The sequence below is a fragment of the Chiloscyllium punctatum genome, chromosome 2 (genome assembly GCF_047496795.1).
Source record: "Chiloscyllium punctatum isolate Juve2018m chromosome 2, sChiPun1.3, whole genome shotgun sequence".
Taxonomy (NCBI): Eukaryota; Metazoa; Chordata; class Chondrichthyes; order Orectolobiformes; family Hemiscylliidae; genus Chiloscyllium; species Chiloscyllium punctatum.
Window position 1 is genome coordinate 118,807,764 of NC_092740.1, and position 12,271 is coordinate 118,820,034.

The window sequence follows — 12,271 nt, forward strand, 5'->3', positions numbered from 1 at the left end:
ACTTTACCAAGCACTGTTGTCAGTGAGGCAGACAAAGGAACACAGAATTCAGTTTGTGGTTCAACTTTATTTTATTAACAAAATATTCCTGATTAAAAGCACCATGTGAGCATTTCCCAATTCCAGCAGTATTTACCCTATATCTAGCTATATCCGACTAAGAAAGGACGTTACCCAAAATGATCCATGTATTTGTGCTGGATTGTTGGAATCTCCTTCCTCTCCAACAGAGGGCTGACTCTGTTCCATGAAGTTGGGTCTTGCAGGTCAGGCTGGATCTTCTCCTGGGTCATCTTGAATTGTCACATAGTCTCCTGCCATGTATCTTGCTGTGGGTCTTCGCTGAAGCATGTCTGTTTTTATCCCCCCTTACCTGGGACCTTCCAATGGGATCATGAGTGGGTTCAAAGCATCCAATGGGGTTGTGCCAACACCCTTCAATGTTGCCATGTCAGGGAGAGACAAAGTGCACATTCTCAGGCACTGGCTGGAAGTCAAAGTGCCATGAAGTCTGATTGTAATTTCTCTAATGCACAACCCTCAGGCTGGTTCTAACTCGTTCCTCTTGAAACTTTATCACCTCTTGGATCTTAGTTCCATGGTTCCAGTCAATAGCTGCTGGCTCTCGCATTTGATTTGACCAATTTTCTGTAAGACCTGATTTCTCTGGCTGTGGGTCAATTTAGAATATCGAACTTTGGACTCATGGTCGCTTGACTACAGGAGTCCCTCCTGTTGATCTCTTGAAGTGACTAGCTGTCATTCCAACACATATTGTGTCTCAGATGGATAGCCTAATTCCGAGTATGTGGCTTCCACATTATACATAGGCAACAAAACCCAAATGTGAACTGTCTTCTTATATTAATAAGCTTAACAGTGCTGTATACAATAATTTAATTCATAAATTGAGGATTAGCCAATATTTACACACACTGGCTCACCCTCAAGCCTCTTTGGCAATTAGCAGCACTCAATGGAGTAAAATTCAAACTGCACAATAATTTACATAGTCCTTTCACAATGCAGTTTGAGTTATTAATTTATTATCTTCCTCCGTTGGAGCTTAGTGTCCAGAGTTAGTTTCTGGACAAGTTCCTTATTCTAGCAAGTGAACTTAACCATCAGGATGATGAGCAGATTAAAGTAAACAAGATGAACAACATAGTCAGGTATGAGAGGAGATGTACCCAGCTATGTAACTCAATATTTGAGTCCCAGAACCATGTCTTCCCACCAGTTTGTCTCTGATTTTGCTGATGCACTTTTGAATTTGCTCTGTCTACTGAATAACAGTAGGAAAAACTTTATGTGCATTTGTCAATTGTGTCCAGACCTCTTTTTTTTTTCTGGTCAAAGGCGGTGTCACACTTCTCCCACTGATCCTCTAACGTTTGTCTGAATTCATCACTGACATTGAGAAAAAAATCTCACTCCTCCTGTGGATGTTTGTGAGTTTGATTAGGTCTATCCTGGCTGGTATGTGGCCTGATGGACAAGGTGGTGTTTTGAATGTTACATGTGAAGGTCCTCCACTGATAAGAGTTGTTATGCAGTATCCTGCCTTCCCCCTTGAGCTACCGTGGGGATGTCAGTGTTCAGACTCTTGATTTCTACAGTGCAATTTTGCATGGTGTTTGTTTGAAAGCCACACAAGGCATGTTTACTTGAATATACAGGATAGGGACTCATAATGACTTATTTTGTCTGCTGATATTTATCCAGAGTGGTACCTACTAGCCTTTCCTTTTTTCCTGAACAGCATATGGAAAGGTGTCATTGTATTCTAATTGTACTCCCTTTTGGATAATTCCAACACTTTCCACCTCAAAGACTTGTAACCCATTTTGATTGATGTTATGATCAGAATTGCATCCCCATGGCCTTTGCTGGTGTCTCCTTACAACTGGGATTAAATAGAATTTGGTCAGTTGCTATAATCGACAATTTGAAATATTGGGGTGTCTCTTCTCATAGAATAAATGCTGTATATGTTCATCTCTCATCAAAGGTGGGATCTGTCCTTGCTGAGCCTGCTCAAGGTTCACCCTCAACTGATCAATCATCCACTGGCCATTGATCCTGTACACAGCCCTATTCTGCTGTCTACTGTTAACACCCATCTTTCCCCATATGATTTTGGTTAAGGTCCTGATGTGTCTTCCTAGTATCATTAGGGAACATCTCCGAGACACCCGCACCAATCAACCAAACCGCCCCGTGGCCCAACATTTCAACTCCTCTCCCACTCTGCCGAGGACATGGAGGTCCTGGGCCTCCTTCACCGCCGCTCCCTCACCACCAGACGCCTGGAGGAAGAACGCCTCATCTTCCGCCTCGGAACACTTCAACCCCAGGGCATCAATGTGGACTTCAACAGCTTCCTCATTTCCCCTTCCCCCACCTCATCCTAGTTTCAAACTTCCAGTTCAGCATTGTCTCCTTGACTTGTCCGGACTTGTCCGACCTGCCTATCTTCTTTTCCACCTATCCACTCCACCCTCTCCTCCTTGACCTATCACCTTCATCTCCTCCCCCACTCACCCATTGTACTCTATGCTACTCTCTCCCCACCCCCACCCTCCTCTAGCTTATCTCTCCAAGCTTCAGGCTCACTGCCTTTATTCCTGATGAAGGGCTTTTCTCCGAAATGTCGAGTTCGCTGCTCGTTGGATGCTGCCTGAACTGCTGTGCTCTTCCAGCACCACTAATCTAGTATCATTATCAGGTGGTGGTCTGCATGAGATTCTTTCATTTCCCACTTTGGCATCTTACTGACTGTCCAGAATAACTGTAACCACTGTATATTTAACTTACTGTGTTAAAAGTCTGAATTTAATATCTAAGTTAGCTAAAATAAGGATATTGACTCTGGACACTCCTGATTTGTCATCAACTCATTCAACATATCTCTGTCCTGGGTCTGGCTTTTGTCTATGTCAAACCCTGGTTTCCATCCTAAGAACTGATGGGTCAAATACAAGTATAATCTCTGAAATTGGGAAGGGTACCATTCTGGCAGCTGAGTTCCTAATACATGTAACACCTTCAGTACCCATTCATGGTGTATGTTGTCATACAGGGTTTGCCTTTGTGTTTTAAAACCACCCCATTTTTGTGGTCCAGGCGTAGTCCTTAGACAAACTTAAGGGTGCACTTCAGACATTTTTCAGCCCATTTCTATAGTTCCTCCCTATGACCTTCCCAGAGCATCATTGCCTAATTTCTTGTGTTTTCTCAGGGTCTGTACATCTATTTGTGGAAAAACTCCACCAGTCACCCATGCTGTCTGCATTCATGCAGCATTAATCTGAGCTCCCATTTGTCTTCATGTCAGCAGGGCTGTTTTGGAAGGTGGCATCATCCAAACAGATGCAATGTAGGTGAAGGAACTGGAAGAATGGGATAGAGTCCTTGCTGCAAGTGGAGTATGACGAGCTGCACTGATGGTAGCTCTAAGAGTCATCATCCATTTCCGACACTTCCCTTCCTTCCTTTGACCTCTCTGTCTCTATTTTGGGGAATAAACTGTTCACTGCCATCCACTACAAAGCCACGGACTCCCATAGCTGCTTTCACTAGAGCTTGCCACACCCCACATCCTGCAAGGACTCAAACCCATTCGCCCAGTTCCTTGATTAATGTCACATCTGTTCAGATGATGCCACTTTTCAAAACAGCGCTGCTTACTTCTTCCATAACCATGATTTCCCACCCACTGTAGTTAACAGGGCCCTCAACTGTATCTGACCTATCACTCATGTTTCCAACCTTGCCCCTTCCCATCACTCATAAAGCATGATCAGGCCCACCAGCCTCCGCATTCAATTGATCATTCTCTGCAATTTAAGACAACTCCAACAGAATGCCACCACCAAATACATCTTGCCCTCACTCCTCCGTCTGCATTTCACAGGGATTGTTCACTCCAGAACACCCTAGACCATTCCATAACCACCAACACCACTCCCCCTTCCCACAAGACCTTCCCATTTAATCACAGAAGGTGCCACACCTACCCCTTCACTTCCTCCCTGCTCACCATCCAAGGACCTAAACACTCTTTTCAGGTGAAGCAGTATTTCACCTGTACCTCCTCCAATCTTGTGTATTTTATTCACTGCATCCAATGTTACCTACTCTACATTGGAGAAACCAAACTCAGACTGAGTGCCTGCTTTGCAGAACACTTCAATGTCTGAGCACAAGCATGATCCCAATCTTCCCATAGCTGGTCATTTTAGCACAGCATCCTGCTCACACGCCCACATGTTTGTTCTCGGCGTGCTGCAATGCTCCAGTCAAAGACATCGCAAACTGGAGCAACAACATCTCATCTTCAGACTTGGAACTTTACAGCCTTCTAGACTTAATGAGTTCAACATGTTCAAATTGTGAATGAACTCCCATTCCTTCCCTTTTAGCTTTACTTGTTATATTCTCTGCACTATGTCCTCTCTCTCCTCCTCCCACCCAAGTGGGCCTGTCTGTTCTTTGAAGGTTTGCAATTAGACACACTGTTGTTCTGCCATTCTTACATTCCGATCACAATCTGAATCATCAACATCTTTTCTCCACCAGCACCCTACAACCGACCACCCCCATACTGTGATCCCACCACCCCCCCTCCAATTATAGCATAAATGCTTCTCCCTCCATACTTCACTTTAGTTCTGATGAAAAGTCATCTGCACTTTACCATGTTGGCTTGCTTTCTCTCCAAGGATGCTGTCTGACCCGTTGTGATCTCCAACAGTTGTGTTTCCAGTCTCAATGCAGAATGTTGCATAGCTGAGTAAATGAACTGGAAATATATTGGTTGTTTTTGTGGAGTTAACTTTAAGCAATTATGTAATTGTCATCATCATCTGCATCTCAGTTCAAAAATAGTGTCTACTCAGGCTTGCAGGTTTCTGCCTTGGGTCTTCCTGTGACTGAACAGGTTGATTCTCAATATCTTTGGGCACTTGGTGCTGATATCCATGATTTGCTTTCTTTTCTTTCCTCGGTACATACGATGACTTTGAAAGTCACTCTTAATCTCGTCAATTCTGCATGCAAAACACTCGATCTCTCCTTACATGTTGATAAATCATGGAACAAATGCTACGGTGTTTCTTGAAGCCATTTCCAAAAACATTCAGGCAAAGCATCTGCAAAACTTAACACTGACAAAATGGACACTTGAGTCCAGATGGCTGAGAAACATTTGTCCCGATCAGGTCCTGTTTTCTCAATGTTTTAATTGCCAATATGTAATGCCAAAGCCAAATAAATCAATGCAAAGACACTTTGAGGTTTTCCATAAAGCATGTAACATTGACATTAATGAGTGGGAGTAGCCCGTTATTAATTGTACAAATTACAGCAACTTGTCCAGCAAGTCACACCATGGTTTGAGTCACATCATCATTGTGAAGCAGAGTAGAGTAGTCCCCCAGTAGGATGACCTTTTCCCTTCTGTTGGGATGACAGGAAGGACTTAATCAAGATCAGAACTTATACTTAATATTTTCTTTCATGACTTATTTAATTTCAATCAAGCAAATGTTTTAGCAATTGACAGTGAATAGCTGAAATTTGAGCCCACTATTGCGGTATTAAATGACTGTGAAACACACCATTTTAGGAGTGGGACTGGATACTTCCTAACTACACAGATATCAGTGCCACTTATGAAAATGTGAAGTTTTATTTTCTAGTTTTTTTTTTAAAGTACCCCATATGGATAAAAACGATGTATCAAAAATATAGCAGTCGGTTCATTCTAAACTTTATATTCTTGACACAAAATATTTGAAGAAGGACCAGGACTCAATCAAACAGCCCCTCAGGCCTGCTCATCTATTCCAGAAGATTATGAATGTTTATTCATTTCTACTTCCTATGTGGTGATACTCCATCACCCCTTATCACCACCTTCTTCAATTCTCTTGTCTTCCAAGAGTTTGTTAACCTCTCCCTTGAGTATATATAATGGCTCATCATCAAAAGCTCTCCATGGTTGAAAACGGTGAAGATTAATAAACCACTGAGTTAAGGAATTTACAGTCTCATTTCTAAGTGGCTATTCCCTTATCACAAAATGTTGCCTCTTACGTATCTCTCTATGTACTCTGGAAAGCATACTCAGCACACATTTGTTTTCAGTCACTTATGCAGGGAAAGTACACATCACTGGCTATCTGCATTTTCTAAAAAGAAATTGTGCAATTGTAGCAAGAATGCCGTATTGTTATATTCCATTTGCCTTCTTAATTATTTACTGCACTTGCATTTTAGCATTCTACCATTCATATAAAAGGGTACATGAATCTCTCTATGTGGAAACATTTAGTAGTACTCAATATTTAAAGTATGCTAAACTGACAGAAATAAATAATCTTACATTTCTCCCAACATTTTCCCCATCTGGCCTCCTCTTGTTCACTCACTTAACCTATCCATTTTGTCTAGTAATTCCCTGTTTTGCTTCTCTGTCTCTTTCCTTGAACTGTAGTGTTGCCTTTGCTACCTCCTAATCTCCTTGAACCATTCAGAAGCTAGCAGATTTTGCAAAAACACAAGTGATAAAATATAATAGAAATGAGCAAAGTATCCATTGTAAAAAGCTCCTTCTTCTAAACTAAGAATGTAGATCATCAGTGCCAGGGATTTGTTGTCAACCTTCAGTCCCAGTGTTCCATAATATGCTAATATCAATTACTTTAGATTCATCATTCTCACTAGACCCCTGCTTACCATGATTTGAGACATGCTTTTTATGTCTTCTACTCTATAGACAGTTACAAAATGACTCATTTCTCCTGTCTCAGCTTTTAAGGGACTCTGTGCATTCTTCCTCTGTATCATAGAAGCTCTTACAATCCATTTTTACCTTTGTTGTTTATTTACGCTCTTTTGTTTTCTTTCTCTACAATTTTGTTTATTCATTCCATAATCTTGCTGATTCTTGGAAGCCTCAAGCAGAATACTATTCTTGACAACCTTAGTGACTCTTCTTTTAATCTGATACCATTCCAATACTTTTTGTTAGACAGTGATGGATCACATTTCTTGCAGTATTGTTATTTCTCAGCTGAATTAATCTAGGGTTGGCAATACGAAATCTTTCTTTGTGTTAGCTGTTACTGAGCTCCTTTAATACTTTCTCATCTATTAGGGCAGCACGGTGGCACAGTGGTTAGCACTGCTGCCTCACCATGCCAGAGACCCGGGTTCAATTCCCGCCTCAGGCGACTATCTGTGTGGAGTTTGCACATTCTCCCTGTGTCTGTGTGGGTTTCCTCCCACAGTCCAAGAATGTGCAGGTTAAGTGAATTGGCAATTGCCTCTAGTGTTAGGTGTAGGGGAATGGGTCTGGGTGGATTGTGCTTCAGCGGGTCAGTGTGGACTTGGGCCGAAGGGCCTGTTTCCACACTGTAAGTAATCTAATCTATTGTCCCAAATCTGTACCTCATACTCTATTTATGTAATGGGCCTTACCTTTAATTTCAAGATTCTAATTTCTGACCTGAGTACATTACTGTCAAAATCAACATGAATTGCTATCGTATTATAATCATTCATCCTCAGAAGTTCCTTCACTTAGAGATTATTAATTAATCCTCTCCAATTACATGAGACGAAGTTGAAAATAACTTGCCTCCTGGTTAATTAATTCCATGATATAGTGTTCTAGGAAACTGCCTCAAGTGCATTCCATAAACTTGGCCTTCCAACCTCTTTTGCTAATTTGATTTGCCTAGTCCATGGGAAGGTTATCTTGCTATAAGAGCCTTCTATTTTTCTGCCCATCTTTAGCTGCTTGGGGTATAGTTCCACAAGTGGTTTCTACACTTTATCATTTCTAACCACCATCTTTAATGATTGAACTTCCAGGTCTTCTGAGCCAAGATTATTCTCACCATTGTCCTTATGTCAACACTGAGGGACCAGTGGCTAATAAATTATTTGTTCTTATTTTTCATTCAAGGGATGTGGGCAGAATTAGCAAGGTCATCTTTTTTTTTCTAATTACAATAAATGCTGATCTACCTTTTAGTTCAGAAAGAACAGCAAGTACTGTCATTGTAAAAAAGCAGTAAGAAATAATAAATAGCAGAAAACATTTTTGTTAATTGATGTTAATTTTGATGCTCTCCTTGTTGTGATATACTCGGTGCATATTTGAATGGTGTTTGCCTTAATTTGAGCCTCTGTAGTCATGTTAAAGGACAATTTCAACTTGTTTTACTTAGTAGAGTATTCTGTTCCTTTGAATGATTAATAAATGTGTTTGTTGTGATTTGTGCGTGAAAATATTACATTTTTGCAAGATTCAATTGAGCATCTTGCGGTGCAGATAAATGTTACTTTAATAAAATGTTGCCATCTCATTCTGAATCACTTATTTCTATTATCATTTAACGCACTTATCCCAAAAGTTTTCAGCACAAGTTTGGTTGTCCTGGTCTAATTGTTCTACTGTTGATTTCACTAATTCTTAAACTTTATTATTTGCATTTCACTTCTGGTCAAATTGGTAATACTCACTCCTCTGCATTTTTGAAGGTTTTGGGTATAAGTCCAATTCCAGAGAGTTATGCACAAACATCTAGGATGATGTATTGAAATAAGATCATGTATGTCTCCGGGAGTGAACCTGAGACACCTCATGATGATATGTCAGAGGAGAGCATGAGAGGTCTTTTTGCAGTCTTGGCCACTCATTCCTCTTCAGCTGACTTTAAAAAGAATCATCTGATTCTTGTCACATTGCTGTTTTTTTGGAGCTTGCTGTTGCCAATTTGTTGGCATTTTTCTTCTTTTGTTTTCAGCAACAAGTGACTGTGCTTCAAAATAACTGAATTGATTCTAAGAGGTTTTGGACCATTCTGCAGTTCTGAAAGGCACAATGTAAAATACATTTTCTTTTGTCCAACAGCTTCTCATCAGAATCTTCTCTCAACTTTTGTTCACTTCCTAAGTAAGACCGAGTCGGAGTTGCATTGAGGCTTAACCATGCTTCTCAGTACCAGTGAGAGCATTCTATTATAAGGAAAAAGCATCAACCAGGACAGTAAACATCTTACAGCTTGAATGTAAAAGTATCATGATGAAGGTGAGCTGTTCTCTTTTGCTTGCACATATAAAATTGCAAAAATAGACTACAATGATAGGCAATTCTAATAAGAACTGGGATGTTATAAAATTGACTCTGAAGTTACTGGATGCATGTAAAAACTTGAAGGTATGCAGTTTTTTGTGTTATTTCCCAACATTTGACCATCACTGACAACTTCAGCATTTATTGTCCATCTCTAACTGCCCATAAGAAGTGACGGTTAGCCATTACGTTGAACCACTCAGTTCATGTGATGTAAGCACACTTTCAGTATTGTTAGGAATAGAGTTTCAGGATTTTAACCCAGTGACAGTGAAGGAGTAGTGATATACTACTAAGGCAAGATATTAGGAGGCTTTGATGGGATCTTGCAGGTGATGGTATCTTATTGCTCTCCTGGTTCTTCTAGCTGGTAGAGGTTATGGTTGAAGGTGTTGTCAGAGGAGCTTTGCCAAGTTGCTGACGCGTATCTTGTAGATAGTACATACTGCCTTCCTCAGTCATGGAGGGAGAAAATGGTTAAGGAGCTAGATGAGTTGCAGATCAAGTGGGCTGCTCTGTCCTGAATGATGCTTCTCCTAAGCTAATACTAGAAATAGTTATCAATGCATTTGGAATTCTGTACAATTGGAACATCTGGGCAAACCCAAAAATCTCAGAAGATAGATCCTACGGAATTAGTGATAGGTCCTTTCTGTAACTCTTTGACTTTTTCTTAATCTAGGCCAATTCATACTTGTTATCATTGATTGCTCAGACAACATCACCAAAACAGATCATTAATTTCATTGCTGTTTGTGATTCGTTATGCTGTATAACTGAGCTGCCATGCTTACCTACAAAACAATTCATTACAGTTCAATTGTGAAGCATTGTCATGCATCTGTCCTTATTTTGTTCCTTGTTCTTGGACAGTTTCAAAGCTATTCAGATTAAACCTGCCTTTCCATTATTTTATTTCTACATAAACTCACTGTGTCTTTGCTTAGCTTTGTAAGCTGAAGGCATTTCTATCTCCAATGTTCAGTTCTTAAAAGGGTAGGTATTATTTCAAAATATGACTCATTGCACCACTCTAACTGAAAATGTAAGAATATCTTCCCTTCTTCCCTAGTGCCATGTAAATGTTTTGGGTTTACAAGTCTTTTCAGACCATTAAGCATATATTATAAATGTGATCTGCATTTAGAGGTTGGATGATCGAAAAGGAAGAAATTGTAGAGGTGTTACAAAACACAGAGCTCCAATTGGAGAGTGGTTCTAACAGGGAGCACTTGTCATAAATTAGTTTAGTTAGCCCCTTAATAGGTGAAAGATCAAAAACATTTTTTGAGATCCACTTTTAAATAATCTGATTTACTGCTGGATAATGGAGATGCACTCTCATGGGTACATATATGTCAAGACAACTGCAGAAATTCACTGAGGAGCTCATTCTTTACACCATAATTAGTAAAATGTATTATTTCAATTTTTCATAACTTGTTCAATCAAAATAATAGATTAAAATGCTCTTAGGAATTAAATGGACCAATTTTAACTTTGTTTCTGATATGTGTTTTGGGATGTTTTTGTACTTTAGTTGCTAATGTTGCAGTCCAATAAAAAAAATTATATTCACTGACAAAGATGCATTATTTTCATATAAACTCAATCCAAATTAACCACATGAGATGGAAATTTCTGTTCTGCACAGATGAAGGGGCAGGTTGGCACTAGAAAAATACCCATACCCTTCCGGCCATTTCAGCGATCAAGTTCTGGGTGGGAAGTTCCATAGGTGACTTGCCCGATCTGCCGCCAGTTAAGAACCTTAAGTGGCCAAGTACCAGCTTCTGAGTGGCCTTAACCTGCCACAGGCCTGATTGCCTGCCTTCCTGGCTTGTAAGAAAAGTGGCTGCCTTCTCAACAGGTAGAAAATGGCAGCCTGTCTCTCAGATTGGTGGGTGGGTGTGGTTTCCATTTTCCCCAGTCTTGAGACAACTGAGGGAACAGTTGGAGGATAGAGGGCTGACCTCCAAAAACCACCTTCCTCCTCTTGCCTCTGACTTGACTTTGGTCATGCCAAGAATCCCCCCTCCAGAAAAAGAAATTGTCATCCCACCAGTGCATGTCTTCATGGCTACACAACCTGGGTCTCCAATGATGCTTTCCAGCTTCCTGTCGAATAGCTAACAACTTCAGACAGGGGAGGGTTTCATTGCTCAGTTGCCTGATAGGCTTAGAGGCTCACTGGTGAGCAATGTCTGTTTAGTAGTTGCTCCAGCCATCTTTCACATTGGTGGGTAGGGGGTTAGTTGCTGTTCAAGATGTCTGCCATGCACTGAATGCAAAAAGCACTAAATCTAAGGTTTTTGTGGGGAGTTGATGGTAAGAGGGAAAATTGTGAGCAGAAGACAATAAAAATAGCAATATTTAATTAGTAAGCAGATGCGAGAACATTACAATTGTCTGGCAATATGTTGGTGAGTGTTTCTCTGTTGAAGTGTTAATGTGATGCTTGGCACATATACAAATCAGGAAATTTATGAAATAAGGTGTCAGCGACAAAAACTTGCAAAATGAGCTTGTACAAAAGAAAGAAGAATGTCTTTTTGGAAGGTTCTTAAAGCACTTTATCTCCAATGAATGCCTGTTTATGTGGTGTCACTGTTGAAATGTAAGAACTGCAACAGCAAATAAGTGGTGTCCTTTAAACACCCTTGTGATAATAACCTATTTCAATGATGTTAGTTAAATATAACATAGTAGTACCACAGAATCTATTGCATATACCTGAGATGATAGATGAAAACAAAATCATAAATGCACCTTATTTTTATGAGTAGAAGCATTTCCTACACATAAATTTTTCAGTCCAACAGAGTTTTAAAATTTATTAAATGTGATGTAAAAGCTAATGACTTAAGGAGCATGCTTCGAGCTCTTTCTAACAATGTTCTATAATTTTTGTCTGTCTTCCTGCAGAGTATGTTTTATGTGTTGTAATAATGCAGCTGGCAGATAAGCATTACTAGAGGGACTAGTTAATTCACCACGGGTTACTGCAATAGTTTATTATATAATTAAAGCAACACTAACTCATGAAGTCATGAAGTTTATCAGCAAGTAACCTTATTCAACAAAAACACACAGGTTTAAAAGGTGATTTGGGACAATTGTTTT

At 40.0% G+C, this 12,271-nt stretch overlaps 1 protein-coding gene across 5 annotated transcripts in view; it reads left to right on the top strand.

Moving 5' to 3' along the window:
• Positions 1 to 12,271, top strand: part of lingo2 (leucine rich repeat and Ig domain containing 2) — a 717,008-nt gene that overhangs the window by 573,006 nt on the left and 131,731 nt on the right. For all 5 annotated transcript variants that reach the window (XM_072587678.1, XM_072587659.1, XM_072587687.1 and 2 more), the window contains one exon: positions 8,927 to 9,103. In XM_072587678.1, coding sequence (XP_072443779.1) covers positions 9,095 to 9,103 — 9 coding nt within the window. In that variant the 5' untranslated portion in view covers positions 8,927 to 9,094. The remainder of the gene's footprint in view (positions 1 to 8,926; positions 9,104 to 12,271) is intronic.